The sequence below is a fragment of the Amaranthus tricolor genome, chromosome 1 (genome assembly GCF_026212465.1).
Source record: "Amaranthus tricolor cultivar Red isolate AtriRed21 chromosome 1, ASM2621246v1, whole genome shotgun sequence".
Taxonomy (NCBI): Eukaryota; Viridiplantae; Streptophyta; class Magnoliopsida; order Caryophyllales; family Amaranthaceae; genus Amaranthus; species Amaranthus tricolor.
The window spans coordinates 38,890,242-38,915,691 of NC_080047.1; the positions used below are offsets into that span (position 1 = coordinate 38,890,242).

General features: G+C 34.6%; 1 protein-coding gene across 2 annotated transcripts; it reads left to right on the forward strand.

The window, feature by feature from the left end:
• Window positions 1-508: 508 nt before the first annotated feature.
• On the forward strand, window positions 509-24,165 carry LOC130817730 (phospholipase D zeta 1). Of its 2 annotated transcripts, XM_057683596.1 has the most exons (21): window positions 858-998; window positions 5,970-6,031; window positions 6,179-6,280; window positions 6,436-6,551; window positions 6,661-6,802; window positions 8,544-8,714; window positions 9,606-9,779; window positions 10,560-10,802; window positions 10,880-10,996; window positions 12,657-12,796; window positions 12,929-13,078; window positions 16,051-16,207; window positions 16,323-16,808; window positions 19,597-19,707; window positions 20,406-20,552; window positions 20,644-20,841; window positions 20,916-21,017; window positions 21,256-21,387; window positions 22,469-22,534; window positions 23,332-23,393; window positions 23,481-24,165. In XM_057683596.1, the coding sequence occupies exons 5-21, from the start codon at window positions 6,746-6,748 to the stop codon at window positions 23,728-23,730; spliced, it is 2,763 nt and encodes a 920-aa protein (XP_057539579.1). In that variant the 5' UTR covers window positions 858-998; window positions 5,970-6,031; window positions 6,179-6,280; window positions 6,436-6,551; window positions 6,661-6,745; the 3' UTR covers window positions 23,731-24,165. The 2 variants fall into 2 exon arrangements, with proteins under 2 accessions (XP_057539573.1, XP_057539579.1); XM_057683590.1 differs by lacking the exon at window positions 5,970-6,031 and having other exon boundaries at window positions 509-998.
• The last annotated feature ends 1,285 nt before the right edge of the window (window positions 24,166-25,450 follow it).

A 25,450-nucleotide genomic window follows, 5' to 3' on the forward strand; every position in this document is an offset into this window, starting at 1 on the left:
AAAGCCATTTTGATTTTAGAACAATATAAGTTATAATAAACTGAAAATAACTACATACACCGCTAAACATACTTTACCAAACAATTATTTTAGCTTTCATTAGACCGTTAAAAACTACTTAAACTATTACACCAAACAGATTCATAGTCTATGGAGTAAACAACATATACTCCTTAATTATTTTTTTTAAACTTTTTAAATTTCATAATTAGGTTTAGTAACTATAAACATTTTTCCATTAAAAAACTTTCATTCCATCTTGTATGAAATCGTCTCACGGTGAGACAACCTCAAAACAAGAAGACCATAAGTTAAAAATTTTTATAATTCAACTACTTAACCCAAATAACCCAATTTTTATGAGACATGTTTTAGATGAGATTGTGTTGTGAAAAACTTTTTAAACTTTTTCCAAAGTAAAAGGAAAAAAAAAAAAAAAAAAACGAAATCGAGAAGCGGAATATATATATGAAGAAATGAAATTAAAACTGGTAAAAAACCTTCCATATTTGACTTAGTTCTCTCCTTTTCTCCTGTCTATTAGTCTATACCTTCCTGCTAGTTAGTTGTTACACGCAATTTCATCAATTTCCTCTCATCGGATCTCTTAAACTCCTACAAACGATTTTCTAACATTATTTTCGGATCATTTCAACTAATTAAATATCCAATTCAAATTCATTCATTCAAATTCTTCATGATTTTCCAGCTTTTTCAGTTTTGATCTAACATAATTTATACCAAAAATGGCATCTGAACGGTTAATCGGGCGAGAGGCTTCCACATACATGCAAATGGAGTCAGAAGAGCCAGCATCGCCACCATTTCTAGCCAGAACGACGTCATCTTTCTTCGCGTTTAATCAGAGCGACTCGGTTGAGTCGACTCGGATTTTTGAGGAGTTACCTAGAGCGAGTATAGTTCAAGTTTCTAGACCTGATGCTGGTGATATTAGTCCCATGTTATTGTCTTACACTATTGAATTGCAATATAAACAGGTAATATTGCTACTTTTTTTTCCTGCAATTCATTTTTTTTTTAACAATTACTTCATTTATATTTTTATTTATGTGATATACTCGTCTTCATGCTAAATTTGCTTTTTGTGTTGGGTTTTGTTTTTGTTTGAATTTTCAATCTGATTTAAGAGTTTTGATACTACACTAGTTTGTTGCACTTAATTGTGACGAAATTTGAGCCATGGATTGTAATCAAGTTTTGGTAATTTAATGGAAATGCCCATCAGATGGATTAGGTTTATCCTTGTCTTTGATCATAATTTAGGATTTATAGTTTTATACTGACTATGTGGGTTTTAGCCATTTCTCCATCCGAAATGGAAAAAGAAGAAAGGATTTGGGAAGGAGGATCTTTTTTCTATTTTTTAATGGGAAATTATACCAAATGTCAATGGGAAACAACCTATTTGATATCACAAACAAGGGTAAGATTGTGTACATAGACCCCAAACTTCATCTAGGTAGGAGCACTTTATATGGGATTGGAGTAATGGAATGTTGTAGTGAACTTGTTGAAAATTCTCCTTTAGATTTGAACAGCATTGTAGGATTGTAAATACAACATATGTTTTGCATTGAACTCATTTTGTTAGGTTTGAACTTGTGGCCACTTATTCTTTTTTTTTGGGCATGTTCCTCTCGTGCCTTTCCGTGTCTACAATATTCTTGATCCGCGTTGAGTGTATTGGTGATGGAACTGATGGCTGATGCACTGCATTGCAACTAATAAAACAGAACGGTGGAATAACTTATTTCCAGGCTTATAATCTTATTAAACAATTTCTGGCTGTGTGTAGTCTCTGGCAATAAAGTTGCTGGTTAGCTTGATCCCACATATAATGTGAGATGCTAATAAAGGATGATTTTGGGTTTTGTTCGTGGTGAGCAAGCTTTAGATAAAATATTAAAGTCTCTGGTGCATCTACAATAGTGCTTATTTTTTCCTTTATAAAAACGAGAATAGGAAAATTGAAATGTAGCATTTGTTTGTTCCACTTATAACAACTATAAAAACTAGAATGTGGGTTTAGCTCCAATCTTAGGTGACCCAAATCGCTCACGGCGTCCATTTCGGCTTAGTTAGAGGGGAGCACAACGTAGAGCTAAACCTAGAATGTTGAAAAATTCTGCTTAAAAACAAGGTTTTTGTAGCACAAAAATCAAATTCATTTTCTATACATAAATGTATTCCACACATAATCGTTTTTAAGTTACTATAGGTTGCATTTCACTTTCACTTAACAATGCTAACACCAATAATGCCTAAGCCTTAATCCTAAGACATAGGATCGCCTATTAGATTTCCATTATAACAACCTCTCTTTTCCATTCATTTCTAGCTTACGCTACTATTGTCCTTTAAATCAATTCCACTATTTCCTTACCTTTACCATCCAAGTTATTTTTGGTCTCTATTAACCTCTTTTGTTGAAGTGTTCCAATAATCAAATGTATGTTATAAGGAGGGAAAAATGTATATAAGATACTTGAGCTACATCCCTAATACTTGAGTTTCATCACAAGATATGGTATCACCTACAAGAAATTGATTATAGCAATTTATCTTTTCCATTTGTTCCTATCATACGCTACTATGGTTCTTCATACTCAATTCCACCATATCCTTACCTATAGCATCCAAATCATTTTTTGTTTATGTCAATCTCTTTTGTGTAGATGTTAAATTATTAAGTTTATGTTATAAGAAGTATAAAATGCATATAAGATACTTGTGCTTCATTCTTGATTCATATCCCTGTGAGGTGTAAAGAAGACCCATCAATGCAAAAGAGTTGAGGGAAACCAAGATAACACAAACACTACATGTTATACATTTTGTGCTGTGCGGGGATATGAAGAAGCAATGCACGTATTTGTCCAACCCTAAATTCAAGTAAGAAAATCGAAGAGTCATAGAGAGCTTAATATAAAATAATAAAATAACTAGAGAGCTTTTGAAGGTAGCAATTAATATCATGTGTAATGATTGCACTTGGTAATCAAGCAATAAAACCGAAGTTGCAGCAAAGCAAAGAAAGGAGTTTAGAACTTTTGCAAGCAAAAAGAGAAAGAAGATGTAAGAAAAAAGAAGACATTAGGGTGGAATGCTTGTATATTATGATAGTAGCAGAGTGCAACCTCAACTCTTCGAGTGGTTGAGTAACTCACAAATGTGTAAATACACAAGATAGTGAATACAAGCATAAAATTTTATGATTACATGACGTAATATCAGAAAATCTAAAAATATTGTTCTTTAACGAACAATATTTCCCCTCAAGAACTGAATTTTTAAAAGCTTCCTTTTATTACGTTGGACCATAGTGTTAAAATAAGGCCGCATCGCATTGCATCAACTGCGATGTGAAGGTTTTCAAAACAAGCGAACCAATATTCTCGCGTTGTAAAAGTGTAAAAAACCGCATTTTGGGCCGTATCTAGGAATATCTTATGATTTGACCAATATTAAGGAGTTATGATAACCACATTACTCCTGTTACCGCATCATCGTTCCATTACCGTGATCATGACTATTACCGCATTTCCACACTATGCATGGACTTGCCTTCTTAGTTAGGCCTGACTGTGTATCATTCATCACATCATCACTAGCGAATCCGTTTTTAAAAAGTTTGTATCAAGGTAGAACATGTTTGAAGAGTTTTTTTCATCAAAAAGTAGAAGTGAGTTTGAACAAAGAAATTTTATGGAGGAAATGGTGGAATTTTTCATAATGAAGATGTTTGTCGTGATGGTAAATGATTAGTGATTATAGTTAGAGTCGCTTAGGATGGATGGTTCTAACATTACAATTGTCAAAGGTGAATCGTAGTAGATCTAGCTCTAAGTATGTTGTTTAGAGCTTAGTTTTCTTATTGATTGATATGGCGATTCCCTTACTAGAAAAAGTAATGGTGTACAATACAATTTCACTCATCACTGTAATTTTGGATTATTCAAGATGGATCTCAAAGAGTTGGCTTATTTTTCATACCATTAACCCTTATTCGCATAGTGAAAAATATGATTTCGGGTTGCGGTGTCTTGAAAAGGTATGGATGCGGTTGTAGCGGACCGGGTCGCGGATGAAGCGACACGTTTTTATTTTGATTTACTTTTATGATAGGTTTTCTTTAAAATTTTGACCTTTGTAATAATTAATTATAATAAATGGCTTATAATTGTATGATAAAAGAGTAATTGTGAACAATTTCATACATATTGTCAATAATTTTATTATTATATCAATTAATTATCAAAATAAAAATATTGCTTTTTTCACCTCTAGTCTTGACATTTTCATTACTTAGAAATATTCACAAATTATCCCATGATATGTTGGAAATATAAAGGACACTCCTAATATCATGCACAAGGCACGGTTCAGGTGGAGTTTCTTTTTTCCTGAAAGATGCGGACAAACCATACCTATTCCCCTCAAGGAGGGAGTAAAGAGGGTGCGCGCAGTCAAGAAACTCCCCAGCTGATACCTGCGCCTAGTAGGGGTCGAACTCCAAACCTTCTGTTCAACATGCAGATGCTCTATCCATTGAGCCACAAGCACTTTTGGTAAATATATGTTGGAAATATATTTCAATTAATACCAAAAAGAATAACGAGGAGGATCTTAGAAAATATTCACAAATTACACCATGATATGTTGGAAATATATATCAACTAATACCAAAAAGAATAATGAGCATGATCGCGTTTGACATTATCACTAGGTCTTTAGGGGGGAACACCGAATAAGAATAAACTTGTAGAATTCATCCATGACAATCATCTTGACTTGTGCTATCTCCGTGATATGTTGGCTAATGGCAATGTACACCACTATGATTGATTGTACTAGGATTGTATATACGCACATTGTCAATTAGTTTTGCAAATCAATTCCCCCTCTCCAACCCCTAAAAAGAAAAGGGAAGAATATATCACACAATAACCTAGCAAAACTTTTTTTTTTAATCCTATAATTATATTTAGTCGTAACTACAAAGAGGAGGATGTGAAGTCTACCTTATAGTGCAAAAATATACGATTTTGGTCATACTCGCGGTTAAGTTCATAGTGCAAAAATGCGTCGCGATTGCTGTAGTGGAACGCCAATGCGGTAAGGGGTTTGATGCGGTTATCGTCAAAAGTATGAGATATCCCTTGATACGACCAAAGATGTATTTTCTACACCTTTACGACGTGGTAAATATCAGTTCGTTTTTTTGAAAACTTTTACAACACGACTGATGCGACGCAATGCAACCTTGTTTTTGCACTATTGTTACAGTCACAAAACAGGTTTCACGATTAATGCGCATAATTTTGCGTTTAGTGCCGCCTATATTTTGGTCGCGATAAACTCAAAAAACTGTACAATACGGTCGCGGTATACTGATGCGACATTTTTTTGCACTTTGGTCTACCAACTACTTGCTCTTGAATGTTTGGAATTGGGAACATTAATATCTAATCTCTAAGGATTTGAGAGGCATTTATTTAAGTGGACTTGTATTATTAGTGATTCACTTTTTTATGGCAAGGACTGGTCTTCAAATTGTAAGTTTTATTTCTACAATAAGATATAAAGAATCCATAACTATGACTGGTAAACAAGATAGAGTAGAAAAGGCGTAAGTATCTTAGCATTTAAAATATATGTAGTTGTAAGATTCGTATGTGTGCGATTTTTAATAGCTTCTTCACTTCAAAGGATTGGAAAGGGCTAGAATTGAGAACAGCTAGAGCTTTTTGCTGCCCTTCTTTTATCATTCCCTACAGAATTACCTTAAGAAACTTTTGCTAAACTACTGAAGACTAATTTATCCAACATCACTAGCATTTGATAATTCTTTTGTGATGCTATTGTGATATTATTCATGGGGCATCAAGTGAAGCTTATCTATTTCTACCCTATTTTTCTTTTTAATGGGCTGGTTTTGTGGTCTGTAGTTGATGCTGACTCTTGAATATTATGTGATCGTATTATTGATTCAACACAATTATCTTATAAGGTAATCATATTGAAGAAACTTTATGGCGTACCTTTTTAAAGTGGTGCATAGAAGAGAATTTCTTATATTTGGTATTAGCTGTTATTAAGTTATTTGTTTATTTCCGAAATCAATCTGATATTTATATATGACGATTCACTTTGCAAGTTCAAATGGAAATTGCACAAGAAGGCTGCACAAGTGTTTTATTTGCACTTTACATTGAAGAAGCGTGCGATAATTGAGGAAATCCATGAGAAACAGGAACAGGTGCGTCTGAATAGTTGGATCTATATTTAAGAAACCTTGAATGTTGTGCATAGAGCATTTGGTTTCTTTAGAGTTTAGATATCATCCCCTTCTTAACATCCTTTTCATTTCATACATAAGGAGTTGGTTTTGATTTCATTTGGTGTATTTTAAAGGTTAAAGAATGGCTTCAAAACCTTGGCATAGGAGATCATGCACCAGTTTTGCAAGAGGATGATGATGCTTTAGATGAAACTGTTCCATTGCATCTTGATGAAAGTGCTAAGAACAGGTATACTTGTTCCTTGTTATTTTCTTTTTATCTTAGTGAGCCTTTTAAGTACTCTGCTTCTCTCTCGTTGTTTCTGGGGAGACTTCTAACCTTGTGTAATATTGTTCAGAGATGTTCCATCGAGTGCTGCACTTCCAGTTATTAGGCCAGCACTGGGTCGTCAGCATTCTATTTCAGATAGAGCAAAGGTGGCCATGCAAGGGTATCTAAATCATTTCTTAGGGAACCTGGATATTGTCAATTCCCGAGAGGTGTAGTTTCTTCTGTCTTCTTAAACTGCTCACACTGTTTTTATCCTCCCTTGTAGTGGTTGATGTGCAAAAGTCTGGATTTTTATGGTCTGTGTGTCAGTGACTCAGCATCCTTCAGTTGCCAACTAAGCATGTTTTCTTTGCTTGCTAATGTCTCTACAGTTCATTAAATGTTTTCCTAAAACCTGAAGATTGATTATACTCGTACCATAACTTGCGATCATGTTGACTTTAAGGCACTAATTGAAGTTAAAGTGCCATTGCTTTGCGAAATTCATTAGGATTTGGCAGTTTCAAAGTTAATTGTAGGAATGAATATTAATTTGGCAACTTCAAAGTTTAATTTATTTTCCACTGAAATGAAAAGGGTCTTCAATGAATCAAGATTATACACAGTATTTTTAAAGTAATTAGTAAGAATATGTATTTAATAATTGCAATGTATATTACCATTTTGGGAAGTTCCAAAACTGAGCATTGGTGTAGAAGCAGCTGAAAGCCATTGAGAATGCTCAGATCAATTACCCCAACAGATACTTATGTCTCTTACAAGACCTCTTTTCTCTCTTATGCCTAATATGTTTTCCTTTGCTCTTGTCTGGCTGGCACACAGTGATGATGCCAAAGTGATCTTATTATCTTCTTATCTTTCCTTTATTATGTCCTTCTCATGCTATGTGTCTTTTCTTCTACATCTATGTTTCTCTAGGCAAGATTTGGCCGCATCCTTTTCATTGGTAGATTTGTGGCTGTCCTTAACAGCCTTAAGAGTTATTGTGGAGGTTTTTTTGATGGATATAGCATGAGATTTGTAAACCTTGGTGTAGAGCCTGGTTGTTCTGCAGAAAGGATTTCCTTGGCTATCGTTTTTGTTAAACACTTTCCTCCTCCTCTCATGGAGATATGAAGAGGGAGGAAACAGAGGAAACAGCGGTCAAAAACTTTGTTGAGAGAGCATCACTAGATCTGTGTTTTTGAAATGAAAGGGTTTTTTGGGAGAAAACTGCTGATACCAGTGGTCACCCATATTATTGTGGGAATTTCGCTCGTGTGCTTTTTGCAGTAGTATCATTTAGGGTTATATGGGAGTGACTGTGTATGCAATAGATGAATGTAAAAACAGAGTTGAGAGGTAAACTACTCAAAAAAAGAACTTAAACATCCTCACATAAAAATAGAAGATTTGCTACAAATATTTATTATTCTGAAGTTGTACAATTTCAAAATAGTTTGGAACTAGATATTCCTCAAAAACTCTTTTTCTTGTGTCTCCTTTTCAATTTCATAAACTTTGTTACGTGAGCACACCATTTGCGCTAGTGTACCGGTGTCCATTCGGTACATTAGGGATATTTTTGTGGGATACATGTCTGGTACAACGAGTTGCACTTGGATATGACGACTTATGGGAGTGGAGAAGCCAAAGAACCCCTGGATATACTAATTAGAGGTGAATGTGTTCAGATTTTGTGTGTTATGTATGTTTTTCTATAATTGGAGTATGATGTGAATGTGACAGAGGTTGACACCTTAGCCACACCTAAGCACTAGTCACTTAGAAGGGCACAAAGATACACCCCCATATCTTAAAATTTCTAAATTCCCCTCGTACCCAATTTTAAATAATTGTTGGTTTTTAGAGTTGATATTGGTTATACTTTTACCTTCCTTGTTCCTTGGTTTTGATTTATTTTTGAGTTGACGTGTCTTATTTTATAGCATGCGGGTGAATGTTTTATAGGTTTGTAGGTTTTTGGAGGTCTCCAGATTATCATTTTCGCCTGAGTATGGTCCCAAGCTTAAAGAAGATTATGTCATGGTTAAACATCTTGCACAGATTTCGAAAGATGATGATCATAGGAGATGTTGTACTTGCAATTTATTGAGTTGGTGCAATGACAATTGGCAAAAGGTGAGATAACCTCATGTGATGAAGTGTTTTCCGGCTCAATTGTTTTTAGTTTTGAACTTCTGCTGAAAACTTCACACTTTATTCTAAAATACATGCTAGACCCCAATCTTTTGGGATTAAGGCTCTGACGTTGTTGTTATTGTTGTTGTTGTTGTACGATACATGCTAGCTTTATGTTTCAACTTTTCTAGGGCATCATATACCCATGTTTTGCTGATCTTATACACTTTTATATTAATCTGTCCGTCTCCGTGAATTTGTTACATTTGCATTTTCTCTATATGAAGTTTTTGGTTTAGTTTTGTTGAGAGTAAGGAAAATTTTGAAATGTCTGGATGATATAAAGAGAGAGATTTAATGTATAGATGAGATTTGATGAGAGAGTGGGGTTATTTACAAAAATGAAAATGTGCAAATTGATGGTGGGAGTATTATTTAATTTTACAAGTTGAGGATTCATTGCTTGATTGTGCACACTAATAGCAGAAGTTATTTTTGTGAATTCTTACGGATGACTTTTAGGTGTTGAGTTTGGGGTATTTTGTCCTTGAGTCGATATACATTATGTTGTCATATTTTAAACTTATAATTGGCACCCTGCTATCATTATGTATGTCATTAAATAGTCATCTTGAGGCATTCAGTTGTTGCTATAGCTATTATTTTCAATATATTGATCTTTTTAGTTTCACTAGCACATTTTGAAGATTAATTAGTTTGTAAGGTTTTTCCTGGGTTGGTCCGTGTTTGGTGAAAATTGTATCAAATTGAATATTGGTGTATTTGCACAAATTTGAATTTCTTTGAAAAAATAGGAACCGCTTATCATCGTAACTTGTTCACAATCAGTCAAGTTGCTTATGCTGTTCTAAAAAGTCGAATTGTGTGTAGGTCTGGGCTGTACTTAAACCTGGATTCTTGGCCTTTCTTGGAGACCCTTTTGATACGAACCTTTTGGATATTATCGTGTTCGATATGCTACCAGCTTCTGATGGTAATGGAGGAGGCAGAGTTCTTTTAGCAGAAGAAATAAAAGATCATAATCCTCTGCGCCATGCGTTTAAGGTAGAAAGGAAATAGATATGTTAATGACACTGGTTCTTTCATTTAATTTCTGTTTATAATGTCGTGTTGGCAGACTTTTATTGTATTTCTTGTTTCATTGTACTTTGCTAATCCTCTGCTTGCCTTTCAATATTGATCTTTACCCCTTTGAAAATTATGGTCTTTGATATTTATATGATGCTGAGAAAGTTCACATAATGCTTTTCTCCGAGTAGGATTCTAGGCTTTCATCGTGTTCGCATTTATGTTCTATGCATAGGGTAAAAACAAGGCCACATTGCATCTCGTCAGCCACTTTTTAAAGGTTTTAAAAACAATGAACCAATATTTCCTGTGTTTAAAGGTATAAAAAAACCGCGTTTTGGGCCATATCAAGGGATATCTTATGCTTTATAACGATATTTAGGCATTATGATAACCGCATCACTCCCGTTACCGCATCACTGTTTTGCTACCGCAATCACTACAATAACCACATTTTTACTCTATGGTTCTATGCAAGTGATATTCCCCAACTGATGCTTTGAGTGGGCTGGATTGATGATATGCTGTTAAAAGAAATGTTTTTGTGAAGTTTTATCTTGAGGCTTATATTTTTAAGTGATGCTGCAAGTATATACTTGCATCCTGAGAATTTGTTGGTACAACCTCTTATCTTTATAAATTGATGATTTCTTGATTTCACTTGAAAATGTTATTTTGTGATTGGGTCCCATTTAGTATGCTTGTAATTTGCAACATAAGTAGCTTATGCGTGCATGATTTATTTATAACTTGAAGGTCACTTGTGGAAACCGTTGCATAAGTTTGCGTACTAAGAATAGTTCCAAGGCCAAGGACTGGGTTGCTGCCATAAATGATGCTGGGTTAAGACCTCCAGAGGGATGGTGTCATCCCCATCGCTTTGAATCTTTTGCTCCTCTGAGAGGATTAACTGATGATGGTAGCATGGCCCAATGGTTTGTTGATGGTCAAGCTGCTTTTGAAGCAATTTCCTTAGCAATTGAAAATGCAAAATCAGAGGTATGCTCAATCACACATTTATTTTACACATTGCTTGTACTTTTAATATCATATTTAATCATTGATTTTCTTTGCAGATTTTTATTTGTGGCTGGTGGGTTTGCCCAGAGTTATATCTCCGACGCCCTTTTAAGGATTATGCTTCATCAAGGCTTGATGCTTTACTTGAAGCAAAAGCCAAGGAAGGAGTGCAGGTACCCACTTTTAAGGCGTAATTATTGCTTTCTAATGGCATGCTTAGATAAGAAGATTATGTAGTAATTTTTACCCCCTACCCCAGGGTGATTTACCCTGCAAACGAGAGGAAAAACCGTTATCCTTCATGTTCACGTGTACTTCTTTTCAGCTTTTTAGTTTGTCTTTGTTTCTCCTATTAGGCTATTACATTGCTCCAATTCAAGCATGCCCTATGATTACAATGTTTCTTGAAGTAGGTTTTGCTTTTTCCTTGGAACTATGGTCTTGTCAATTTTTTTAACTTGCAATCATATTTGGTACTTTTTGGGAACTTTGGCTCAACTTTTTCTTCTTCTGTAAAGAAATTAAAGCTATTGATGTGTGTCAGCAAGAGGCCTTTCAATACTTGTTTGTTGCTTCTAGCATCTCTTTTTTACTGATTGAGTTACTGGTAAATTTAGGAAAGCGAAACTAACAAACAGCAAAATCTCTCCATTGAAAGCAATACAAGGGCTCCAAAACTGTCTTTTATTTGTTAGGATTCAGTTTCTCACTTTTTTAGTTTTAAATAGCACGATGTCAAGGTAAACTCAAGATAATAACTTCTCTAGTGTGGGCGAAGCGAGATACGGAAGGGCGCACTCTTTTGTGCGCTTTTTGCGCTCTTTTGCACATTGTGACTTTTGCACTTTGTACGCCTTTGGTTTTATTTATTAGGAAAAAAATATTTTTTTAATATCGAACATTGAATAACTAGGCAAAATAAAAGTTCTCTTCTTCAAAGAGAGAGAAAGAAAAGGAAAGTGGATTTGCTCTTAGTTTCGAAGAGATAAAAGAACTGTTTAGCTTTTAAACCAAAAAGTGCACTTTGCATTGGTAAATCTCGTGCTTTTGCTTTGCACTTTATCATTATGCCTCGATACGCCTTGCGCCGTAGCAGAGATTTCTGGTTGAAAAGGGATTTCAGTTATGCTTTGCATCTAAAGTGGGGCATATGCAGCGAAAGTTGCATTATTTGGGAAGGGAAACTGCAGAAGGTTCTTTTCAAGTGAGCATAATGACCGTTTTAAGTAATCAGGTCATGAAGTTGAGGTGTTGAAATTGAGTGATTATTTTGTCTTCTCTGTGGTCTGTAGTTTCTGGTGCTTCTTGACATATTGTTTCGAAAGATTCTGTTTGAAGGACATGGTTTCTAGTATTTGATTATACCCATTCTTCCTGCTTTACATTTTATTTCACATTTCCTTCAAATAATATTTTAATATTTTCTAAAACAAAAAGTAGAAGGATCTTATCCTTGGATCTGTTGCTGGCTAGTTGAGTCAATAGGCTTGGGATTTTGTTTTCTCCTTTGTAGTTTGAGGAGCTGAGAACAAAGGAAGTGCAGTGATGCAGTTGATGTTGGTGCATAGCACTGATGTACATGGGATGGACAACAGGTTTTAACAGGATGCAGGACACTAATCTTTCTGAACTGAGTGGACCTTGGATTAATGTGCTAGTGTAATCTTGTATGGGAACTGGGTATACGTAAAATATTGTTTAATGGCTTAATCTTGATAAATAGCCATGCTGTTATGCCTGTTAGAATTGTGACATTTTTCTCAAAAATAGATGATTCTCTGTACTGAATCTGACTTTAAAACTGCTAAACTTTGTTGTTTGCGATTTTGGCAGATCTATATATTGTTATATAAGGAGGTTGCTTTAGCATTGAAAATCAATAGTGTCTACAGCAAACGAAAGCTTCTGAACATTCATGAAAATGTTAAAGTATTAAGATTTCCAGATCACTTTTCAACTGGTGTTTACCTGTGGTATGCATTTTTATTGAAAGTAACTTGTAGAATTAAATTGTGCTGATGCAACTAGAGTTTTATTTCCGTTTTGCTTAATATGGTTTATGCTTACACATGATATGAATTACCTGAGTTTGTATATGCATGTAGGTCCCATCATGAAAAGATTGTGATTGTTGACAATCAAATATGTTTTATTGGTGGATTGGATTTGTGTTTTGGTCGATATGACACATTTGAGCACAAAGTGAATGACTATCCTCCAGTTATATGGCCTGGAAAGGACTACTACAACCCAAGGTGAGTTTCCTTTATATCTGCTATTATAGCTTGCTTTAGTTGGGTTTAGGGCCGTCTTGGACATTTTTTAGGGTCCTAAGCGAAAGCTAAATAATGAGTTTTTAAAATACGAACGTTATGCCTTTTTTAATTGACAAATGATAAATTACTAATTTTATCAACTAGACAAAACACTAACATGCTCAATTAACCTATTAACCTAGAAAATACAATAAATCAAAAATACCAATACTTAGTTACTTAAATAAAATGATTATCGATGAAAAAAATACCAAACTATTTTCACCAGCCAGTAACCCAAAATCAAACAACTGGCCATTAACAAGGTCACGAATGACCATCAATTATGAAATTCATTGCCATTGATTATATGATCACTTTTTTCGTCTATGTAAACAAATTGAGCTCTTTTTTAATATATAAATAAATAAAAATTAGATTTATAAAAAATTTTAGGCCCCTTCAAATAATGGGGCTGAGTCGTCGCTTATGGTGCTCTTGTAAAGAGCCCCCTTGGTTGGGTTACAAGTTTTCAGCAGTCTATAACATTCAATTTCTTTAATTGTTTTGGAACTTCATTACATAGAGTATTTTCATTTGTTGCGAAAGGATATGTTATTGCATTTAATTATGTAAGCTTAAGCTTACCGCATTTGGAAAGTGAAAGTGGTACTGGTACTTGTAATCATAGTGTAAAAACAAGGCCGCATCGCATCGCATCGGCCGCATTGTAAAGGTTTTCAACATGAACGAACCAATACTCCCCGCGTTGTAAAGGTGTATTAAAACAGAGTTATTAGTCGTATTAAGGGATATCTTATGGTTTTGACCGATATTTAGGTGTTACGATAACCGCATCACCGTTCTGTTACCGCGATCGTGACTGTTACCACATTTTTACACTATGCTTGTGCTATGCCCTTTACCAAGGAGAGGTAATAGATCACCTATCAAAGGAAGAAATCGCAAGCAGCAACAAAAATCGGTTAGGAAGGGATGAGGTGGCAGCATATTTCAGAGATGTCAGTAACTAATTAGGGGAATATTTCATGGGGGATGAATTTGTTAGATTTGTTATGAGCTGGCATATCTAACTAACTAATAGCATAAATAACTACTCTTATCATTAGTAGGGATGGAAAATATTTTGCAAGGCTTACCAGTTGGTAAAGGAGTCCTCTGTTGCTCTAAAAACAGCTCTCTGTATTTCGTTTATCCTTTTTCCTTTAATACATTCTTTCCTTCTTCTTCTACTTTCTGTTTTCTGTTTTGCAATCTTGCTTAGACCAGATCATAGCAGCTTGTAATAGTAACATGGCTCTTAGTAAGTGCAGAAAGGACTAATGAATATATCCAGTGTGCTTGGAAACCATTTTAATGTGGAAATGCAAGGAAATGTAGAACTATCGAAGTCTAAAGAAAAATAAAACTGTAGAAATCTGAGAATAGCTTCATATTTAACTTGTTTGGTATTTTATTATGGAAATCATCATCATCATCAACCCAATATTCCCCTCGAAATTATTATGGAAATATATAGAGAATAAAGAATTACTATGCAAATTTTATGATTTTTACACTTTTCCATGGATTTTCCATTCTTTTTGAAGGAAAACACATCAACTCTATTATAACTAAGTGATCTCCTAATATTTGCAAATACATTTTCTTCCACATTTTTCCATTTTAATACAAAAAAATTAAATATAAGGATTTCTCGCATTTCTATCATTTTGTTCATAGTATTTTATTTACTGAAAACCACTCCTCTTCTAAACTAGAAAGGTTTTTCAATCTTAGAGACGGGTTTCTAAAATCCAAATTCAGATACTTTGGTAGAAACTTGGATCTCCAATTCAACATTTTTGTATTGTAGCTCAACTTATATTTAATTAGCATCAAATTTGACAATCAAAAACACAACATTGAATTGTCTGATTAGTACTAATCTACAACTAAGGCATAATCAACTCATTACAATAAGCTGTTATCATGCAGAATGAGAAAAGAAAAAAAGGGCAGAGCGTTGCGCAAAGCGTCCCCGCACATTGAGGGTATGGGGAAAGTCTCTCTCACCATTGAGGTGTAACATGGGCAAAATGAGAGAAAGACAAAGAGAAAAAAGTGAGGCATATTATAGGTCTCCTTGAATCAATGTAACTTAAAACTTGTAGGCATGCAAACGTAATTGCACAGATCTCGTCACATGGATAGCTTCTCGAGTTGAGATCATAAAGAAAAGATCTTAAAATGGATTTAATACTACTACCCATATAAACAAGTTACATTTTTTTTTCGAGGAAGCACACTTGCTAAGAACTCCATAGTTAAGCGTGCTTGATATGTAGTTTTAAGATCAATGACCTCTTACAAAGTTATCCAGGGTGCACATGAGTGAGGACAAAGTGCACCGATGTCCTTCCTCCTAAAATTAAGAATCATGCACAATAGTCATTAATGTGTTGACACAATTCAAATTTTAACAATCTTATTACTTCTGCTATTCTGATTTTTTAGTGATAAAAATATCCTACTTGTGCATTTTATTTGGGTTTAATCACAGTGATGAAAACTGGTACGCTTTTCTTAATTTTGTGCAATTTCTAAACAATATACAAGAAATTTATAAAAGAGAAAAGATGAAGTTTTTATAAATGATGTCACCAAATAATTCTTGCATACAAATACTGTAATTCGAAGGCAAAGAAAGATAGGGAAGGAGAAGTGAATGATGAATGCGGTAGTTCATCTTCAATAGAGAAGGGAAGACATATATATATTGAAACTTCGATTTCATCTGTTCAACTTCAATGGCAGACAATTATACATTCAAAAGCATTCCCTTGTTTTCAATAAATTTTGGGGAAATTTGAAAATCAAATAAATAAGTATTCTGAGAATTATAGTTAGACAATTATATATAATTATAGTTGCAGTAAACTTACAAATCCTCTCTTGTTCTGCTAAATCAGGGAATCTGAACCAAACTCTTGGGAGGATACCTTAAAAGATCAGTTAGATCGCATGAAATATCCACGTATGCCATGGCATGATGTTCATTGTGCTCTTTTGGGGCCTCCTTGTCGGGATGTGGCAAGACATTTCGTTCAACGTTGGAATCATGCAAAGGTTAATATTATGTTTACAATTTTCCAGTTCCAGAAAAGGTTTTTTGAGTACCTTCACCCAGTCGCTGGCCATATATGGACCATAATGTGGTGAGTGATGTCATTTTTTTTTTCAGAGGAATAAAGCTCCAAATGAGCAAGCGATTCCACTTCTTATGCCTCAACACCACATGGTTATCCCACATTATATGGGGAGTGATGGGGAAGAAGTTGAAGATGTGAATGGGGTTGAGGATCAGTCTTTAAAAAGGCAAGATTCCTTTTCTTCCCGAGCATCGTCTCAAGATATACCATTGCTTTTGCCTCAAGAGGAGGGACAAGAAGAAGTTTCAAAGCTGAATGAAGTTGATGAGAGCCATGACCATCAAATGAAGCTTATTAGAAATGTTCCGTTTTCTTTCCGGAAGGCCAAAATTAAACCTTTAGTTTCAGATATGCCAATGAAGGCATTTGTTGATGACTTTGACGTAGTGGACGGTGCAACACATGTTGGCATGAAATCATTAGATAAAGAGTGGTGGGAGACCCAAGAGCGTAGCAGTTTGGTGGTTCCTTCCATTGAATCTGGACAAGTTGGACCTTGTGTCTCCTGTCGCTGCCAGGTCAGCTTATTATTCCCTTTAAAGTGGAAAATTGGATGATTTGATGTGCTGATTCTCTTTTAGTTGTACTATACAAAAAATTTTGTAGACCCGAAATGATTATTATAAATATGATAAACTTTTAGTTTTCTATTTGCCACTTGTATAAAAGAAATTATGCCAATGGAGAAAATCTAGCGTTCTTTAAAACCTATTGAAATTTTTGTGATCTTTTATGTTTAGTTGGAGATGTGGATTGACTTGAATCACATTGCCTACAAGTCTTAGCTCTGACTAACTAGCTTTAAGAAATTTGTTGGGAGGAAGGAAAGCTAGAGTTGTGTCCTATACTTCTATTTAAAGCTTTAACTGCTCGTTTGGTTTAGTAATGGGAATAATTTATTGTGTAAAATTTTATCAAAAGTTCCATGTCATTTCCATAGTGATGAAACTTTGATCACAAAAGAGTTTTTTTTTTTTTTTTTTTACAAATTTCGATTACCACCTAATACCACCTTTCCCAAATTCCAATAGTAATGCATTGAAATGAATTTTATGAACAAAATGAGATGATTGAAGTTGGACAAGCACGGCCAACAAGGTAGCCAAGAGATTTTTTAACCAAGATTACACTAATTTTCATTCTCATTACCACTGTTTATTACCACCTACCAAAAGGGCCGTAAAGTGTTTGAAGTTACGTTTCTTAGAATATGTGCTTTCAAAATTTATTGGAGTTTCCTTCCCTTAGCCCAAAGTAGGGGAAATAACATTCCTCCTTTGTATTAGTTCTCCCTTGGGAATTCACTTCTGCTTGAACATCCTTTCTTTCTTTTATTGGTTATGAACATTGCTTCAAGTCATAATTTCTTCTACTTTTATGGGTTTTATTTTTATTTTTTATTTATTTTATTTATTTTTTTGTCCTTCTTTTGGTGTCTTCTGGGAATGTCGAATTCTGTAGCATAATTTACTTTTGTCAAAAACTAGAATTTGTCTGAGTCACTAAATTGGAGGAAGGCCATCTTGTCTGGATAGTTCTTGGAATCTGGCGTATTTTTTTGAGACATACTTATTTTATTCATGATATTTCTTTCCATTGGAGACGTCAAAGATTTATTTGTCTTTTCCTTTTAGATTACTGTTAACTAAATGTAAACATCTACTATTTACTTGTTTTCCTTAATTGTTGTGAAGTAGTAGGCGATTGTTGGATTTTATACCAAGGTTCAGATAGCCTCTCTGATATCACATGGAGACAGCTATGTACATGAAGTCATGAACTCCCTTTACCCTACCTTCGGTGGCAGTTTCTTTAGACTTTAGAGGGAATAGGGTAATGTTGATTTATAATTTGATTTCATATTCGTAGTGTTTCTAATCTTGTTTTTCAAGACTTTGAGAACTTAAATTTTTGTACAATGATCAATAAGAAAATTTTCTATTATTTTGAACTTATATCTACTATCAACTCCCTCTATTCCATAATGTTTTTTTCCACTCACTGCAGCAATAAGTAAGTGGGGACTTTCTATGCATTTTACAAACACGTAGTGAACTAATCACTTTCATTTTCTTTACCTCAAGATCAATAGTCAGGATGTTGTGCTAAAACTGACTTCAAACCTATTATTTTAAGCAGCCTTTTGGTTTTTTGATGTTATTGTTTGTGTGAAGAGCCCTTTATTTGAACGTTGTGCTGAAATCCAACTTTTTGAGGCATCCTGATGGTTAAATGTGTCTCTATCAATGACTATAAGTTATCCCATGCATTGGTCTGAAGAAGCTTCCTCATTAAGCCTCTGTTGAGTTGCTTCCCCTTGATTTGCATACTTTTCAAAGTTGGAACTTAAATTTGGTTAAGGTTTCAAGACTTTTACTGGCAGATCCCAAACTCTCAATCAACGTCAAGAGTAATTGAATGTTCCCTGTGCTGCTCTTTCCTTAAGAAGAGTAGCACATGTAAACTTAGGATTGAGAAATTACTTTCCATAATACTTCTTTAAACCGTTCGGAATCTGGAGAATGGAGATGCATCGCTAAACAACCTTTAAAGTGTGTGTGTGTTAGTTTGCTTGAGGGAAAATGTAGGATATTTCCTTAAAATATAAAAAATTGAGGACCAGCATTTAGGTTTTTTAAATATATTTTCTGTGCTGGAAATAGATTGGAGAGGGATAACGATGAGCTTATTTCTACTACTTTCCCTCAGTTAATTTTTTTATGTATAAAGTGGTGACATAGAATAATCAACTTATTCTTTTCTTACTTGGTATATTTGCAACAACAGAATGCTAGGCTGGAACTTTCAAAATCTTCAATTTAATATTCTTTGGCTTTTCAATCTTCATATATGCTTATTACTTAAGTCTTTATGGTTCATTTTCGGTGAAGCCAAATTTGGAGTTGTTTGGTTTCAGATTATAATGGGTCATCAAATCCAAGGTGCTGATGTCATTTATAAATAGATTAGAGAGATATTACCACATAAAGAAAGTTCATTGTGCTCTTTTGTCATCCTTGAAGAATCATAAGAAAGTGGTGCTTTCATAAGTTTAACTCTATCAATAGTTTTATAAGTTTCAATTTTTGGTATAAATTACGATTGGTACCACCTTCTTTTCCTTGTTTCTGTGGTATAATAGTCTAACAGAAGGTTTCAGAGTTGGTGTTTGTCTTTTCAAATATACATATGAATGGAAGTTCAATCAAATTTAATATGGCTGATCGGCAGATTTCTTCCAATCCCTTGTGGTTTTATTTTGGAATTTTATAGACCTTATAGCAATCTGTAAATTCTCTTTTTCAGGTTATTAGAAGTGTCAGTCAATGGTCTGCTGGAACAAGCCAAACAGAACAAAGTATCCATAAGGCGTATTGCGCACTAATTGAAAAGGCAGAGCATTTTATTTACATCGAGGTAATCTTATGTAAACGATCACGCTTATATCAAACATATAACTTAAATTGTACCTTCTCGTGCACTAATTATTCTATCCATATGAAAGTGATAAGCCGAAGGTTGCTTTTGGTATTTTGTGAAGGCTCTTCAAAAAATTATTAAAGAACTTTGAATAAGGTGGCTTTTAGCATTTTGTGAAGGTTCTTCAAAAAAATCATTAAAGAACTTGAATCATTAATATGCACTTAATGATGCTTCGATGTCATTTGTTGGAAGAGTATTAAACCACTGAAATAGGTTATCACAAATTGTCATAAAATGCAGGTTGTAAAATGTTAATTGTGTTTTGTTTAGTTCTCTTTGGCAATGCATATATATATATATATATATATATATATATATATATATATATATATATATATATATATATATATATATATATATATATATATATATATATATATATATATATATACATATATTCTAACTGGCTGGTCAGTCACATTGAATCTCTTACATAGTGCTTTCGTGGAGGTAGTAACTCAATTTTGTTACTTCTACATGTGGCAGTAGCTGCTAAAACCTTTTTCCCGTTTTCTATAGGATATTTTGTCGTTTTTTTGTTCTCTATTATCATTTATGCTTCTCTTTGCAGATAATATTAGTTAATGGCTTTCTGCTCTAACATACTTGTATTTCATGTGTGATGCTTCCAGAATCAATTCTTCATATCTGGTCTTTCAGGAGATGAGATAATACATAATAGAGTATTGCAAGCCATGTACCGGCGCATCATGAGGGCATTTAACGACAATAAATGTTTCCGGACTATTGTTGTCTTACCTCTCTTACCAGGATTTCAGGTACTAAATGGTGGCCTATAATACGTCTATACCGTCTGACTAAATTAAATCAGTTCCTGCTCAATTATGAAGTTGTTTGCTGGTTTGACAGGGGGGTGTAGATGATGCTGGAGCTGCATCTGTGCGTGCAATAATGCACTGGCAGTATAGAACAATATCAAGAGGACTGAATTCATTATTACAAAATCTTTATAATGTTATGGGCCCAAAAGCACATGACTACATCTCTTTCTATGGTCTTAGGGCTCACGGTAAACTGTGTGATGGTGGTCCAGTTGTTACCAGCCAGGTATCATCTGCATCAGTCTATATGCTTCCCATATAAAAATCAATAAATAATGCAATTCTGACATTTTCATGCAGATATACGTGCATAGTAAAATCATGATAATTGATGACTGCATGGCCCTGATTGGATCAGCGAATATCAACGATAGGAGCTTGTTAGGTTCCAGAGACTCTGAGGTATTTATCTTTCTAGGAATGCTGCTAAATCTTGTGTCTTATGTCGAGCCAAGTAGTAACCATCAATTTAATAAAGACATATCTGTCTTAAGGGAGCTTACGGTGAAACTATAGGCACATGGTCACTTTATCGGTTTATCCTACTATGCCGTTAAGCTTGGCATTGTGCGGCATTGGTATTGAAAATTTGTTAATTCTGGTAAACATTTACATATTTCACTTTGTTTTTTAATGTCAGATTGGAGTTATCATTGAGGACAAGGAAGTAATAAATTCACGTATGGGAGGAAAACTGTGGAAGGCTGGAAAATTCACTTTAAGTCTTCGCCTTTCATTATGGGCTGAACACCTTGGTCTTCGTCCTGGAGATGTGAGTAAAGAAATATTGTAAAATCATAAGATTGACACGGATTTTCTGACAGTACATCTGCATTTGACTTATATGTCTGTTGGCATGATTGTTTTGTAATTTCAAAATTAAGTAAAGGTCATAAATGACGCAAAAGCTATAAAATTGAAAATCATTGTGCAAAACGCTGCCCACATGGTTCTATATTTTCACTCCTTCCGTCTCAAATTATTTGAAACATACAGGTTTTGCCACATATTTTATTGTTTGTGTATTGATCAGAGTAAATGACGCAAAAGCTATCAAATTGAAAATCATTGTGCAAAAAGCTGCCCACATGGGTCTATATTTTTACTGCCTTCATCTCAAATTAGTTGATACAGAAGGGTTTTTACTTTTGACGCATATTATTTTAGTTTTGGGGGTTGAGATTAGGTTGGAATGGTGTGAAAGCTTTAATTTGTTGGTTATTGAATTAAATGGATCATGTGAATATTTTCCAAGTCAGGTTGCATGGAGTAAGTTAGTTTACATTTCTAGGGTTTACTAGAAAAGTAACATTGAAAGAAAGTGTTGCTATTTAATTGGGACGACCCATAAAGGAATATTGAGCAACTAAATTGGGATGGAAGGAGTAGTTTTAAAATCTTTTGCAAATAAAAATTTAACAACAGCACGTGAATGCCGATTAGAGCCATAGATCTTTGTATGTTGCATTCTGGTAACTTAGCTGTTCCTCCTGCATTGGGAAACTCATGAGTTATTGACCCATTCATACCTTGTAGTATTGACTTTCGAACATCTCGGTTCTTAAAATGTTAACACGTGCTACAAGGTACATTTTCGGTATAACCTAGAAATTTATTCACAAGCTCTTGAACGTAGGCAGCTGCAAAGTTTATCTTCGTTTATTTTTTCAATTTTAAGTCATGATGGTGTTGCTAGAGACTTGATTATCATGAGATGCTTCCATAATCTGCGTTGTAACTGAATAGGATATGATTTGTTTCCTTTGATATTCCAAGAACTATTAGCAATAAGCTACTAATTGTTTTAGTATACCTTTTTTTTAGTAATATTGGTGTATATGTATTTGCAACAGATCCCTCAAATCCAGGACCCTGTGATTGATTCAACCTACAAAGACATATGGATGGCAACAGCAAAGGTAAAAACATATTTTGTTATAAAGGCCATAGGTAACCTTGATTCAGGTTAGTTATAATATGTTTAAGATAATATCTAAACGATCACACTATAACAGTATGTTTGCCTCTTAATCACGCTTTCGGTTTCCATGAGTTTGTTCAAATGATCTTGGAAAGTTCTTGCAAAATTCTGGTCAATGTGGCTATCTTATGAGGCTGGAGGGAGTTTCTTGTTTATGTTATAGAAGTTACGAACATTTGGATGCATATCGGATTTCCTCTTCAAATGAATCCATTGAGCATTTGAACTTGTCTTTTAGCATGCAAGGACTCCCAAGATAATGAATCAACATTCGCAAATTTGTTCTCTTGTTCAACATTGTTACCAGTGAAGGACTGAGATCCCTGACCTTAGGGGCAATGCCAACTCTGTAATACCACAGCCTGAATTTTGTCTTTGTCCAACAATTTTGGGGAGGATATCCTCCCTTGTGTCACCAAAGAGAAAAGGGACTAAAGCTCTGTTCTCTTCAACTGAATTTTGCTACGGTGGTCATATTTTGCAAGTAGCCGAGAACTGAAAATGAGTGAGATACATTCCTTAAGTTCTAACTGAAACTGTATTTATTAGCAACGAAAACAAGTAGTTCAAGTTGAAGATAACAGATGCTAAAAGACTTTTAGACCAAATGTTTGCTGCATTTGTCAAGCTTTTTGAGGAGTGAAATGTATTGTTCTATACTTCTGTGACATCTGAAGTACTCTATTTTTATTTCGATCCTTGTAATATTATTTACGTAAGTGATTTATGTGACAGACGAATACAATGATCTACCAAGATGTCTTTGCCTGTATCCCTAATGATCTCATACATTCCAGGTATTGTAGGTTTCTTTCTGCCTCATTTTAACTTTGCCTGTTTCAAGTCTGCTTTTCTTACTAATCATTGGTTCTTATATCATGCAGAGCTTCACTTAGACAGAATGTGGCTTACTGGAAAGACAGACTTGGACACACTACCATCGATCTCGGGGTAGCGCCTAAAAAGTTAGAATGCTATCAAAATGGAACCCTCAAAGATTCCGATCCTCTAGAGAGGCTCGAATCTGTTAAAGGGCATCTTGTGTCCTTTCCAGTTGAATTTATGTCACAAGAAGATTTGAGACCAGTGTTTAATGAAAGCGAGTATTACGCATCACCGCAAGTCTTCCATTGACATAATTTATCGCCAATAGTTGCAAATTAGACGAGCATATGTACAGCACAGGCATCATTGTATAGCACATGAACAAAAAGTCGAAAACCAGAGCAACTTGTCTTGGCATATAATAAGAAAGTTGATCTCAGAGAAGGGTTTTGCCTTTTTGATAGTATCCTTCTCTTGCAAAGGAAGTGGAGTTACAATGACCCATTAAATTTGCTATAGATCTGTAACAGCGTTGAGGTCTCACGCTTAAAGAGAGGAGTTTTTAACGGCGTCTTGCTATTGATGTATAGTAAATTATTGTTGTAAAATTCAATTCATTACAAGGATATGATTTCAAATTTTTTCCACCCAATTCTGTACATGAATCCTACGCCTCCTTGTTTGCATTTAACACTTTGTAAACAATAAGGTCCAATCTAATAGAGAATATTGCCTTTTTCTGAATTTTGGGCTCCAGCCTCTTAGAGAAGTTGAGATTGTCACCTCTTGATCTTCTGGATTGAGTCGGTCAATTGTCAGCTAAAATAACCGTTCTTAATTTTGTATCTGTATATGCAAATCCGTGATTGCTATCTTACTTCTCGCCTCATCGATTTGATGCATGCATAATTCTGTTCAATCGATTTCTTATTGATTATTGATTTCTGTCTGGAAATTTGAAATCTCATTGCTATCTTTCTTGATTTCTTGATTACTACTTTTTCTTGCCTCTTCTTTTCTACCTTATCTTGCACAATGTCGAACAATCAAAACAATAGCACTTTAGATCCTACTGTCAATCCAGCTAGTGTATATTTTTTGCATCCTTCTAATTGTGGTCAGAAGCTAGTCACTGATGTTTTTAATGGAAGTAGTTATAGTGATTGGAAGCGTGCTATGATGATAGCATTATCTAGAAAGAACAAGCTATGTTTTGTTGATGGCAGTTTGAATAGGCCTGGACCTAATTCCCCTAACATTAAGGCTTGGGATAGGGTGAACAACATTGTTATATGCTAGTTATTGTCGACCTTGGAGTCCTCCATTGCTAAAAGTGTCTTGTGGTTTAAAACAGCTAGGGAGATTTGGTTTGAGTTAGAGGAAAGGTATGGCCAATCCTTTTCGGCTCAATTATTTGCATTACAGGAAGAAATTAATAGTATCGTTCAAACACATGATACTAGTGTTGCAAAATTCTTTACTAAGATGAAATCTCTTTGGGATGAGTTGGATAACCTTGATCCCTTACCTACCTACTCATGTACGGGTTATTCTTGTAACCTCACACAAAAGTTCTATAAGATGCATCAGAGTCACAGATTAATCCATTTCTTGATGAAGCTTGACAATAAGTATAGTCATGTGCGGAGCAATTTGTTGATGATGAGTGAATTACCTACCTTAGCACAAGCATATCGGATCTTGATGCAAGAACAAAAGCACCAAGAATTGAACAAGTTGACCAATGACACTAACGAGTCTCGAGCATTTAGAGTGGACAAGAGAAGCTTCAATGAGAATAATTTTCAGAAGGCTCATACTCCCTTCACCAAGAATCAACAACCTGTTTCAGTGAATCACTTCAAGCCTCATATAGGGCATTTTGAACCAGTAACTATGACTGCGCAAAAACGGCCTAATTCCTACTTTTGTGAGCATCGTAAGATGCAAGGACACACCATAGATCAGTGCTACAAAATCCATGGGTATCCAAGCACTTCAAGAATGTATGGAGAAGGAATCCTAAAAG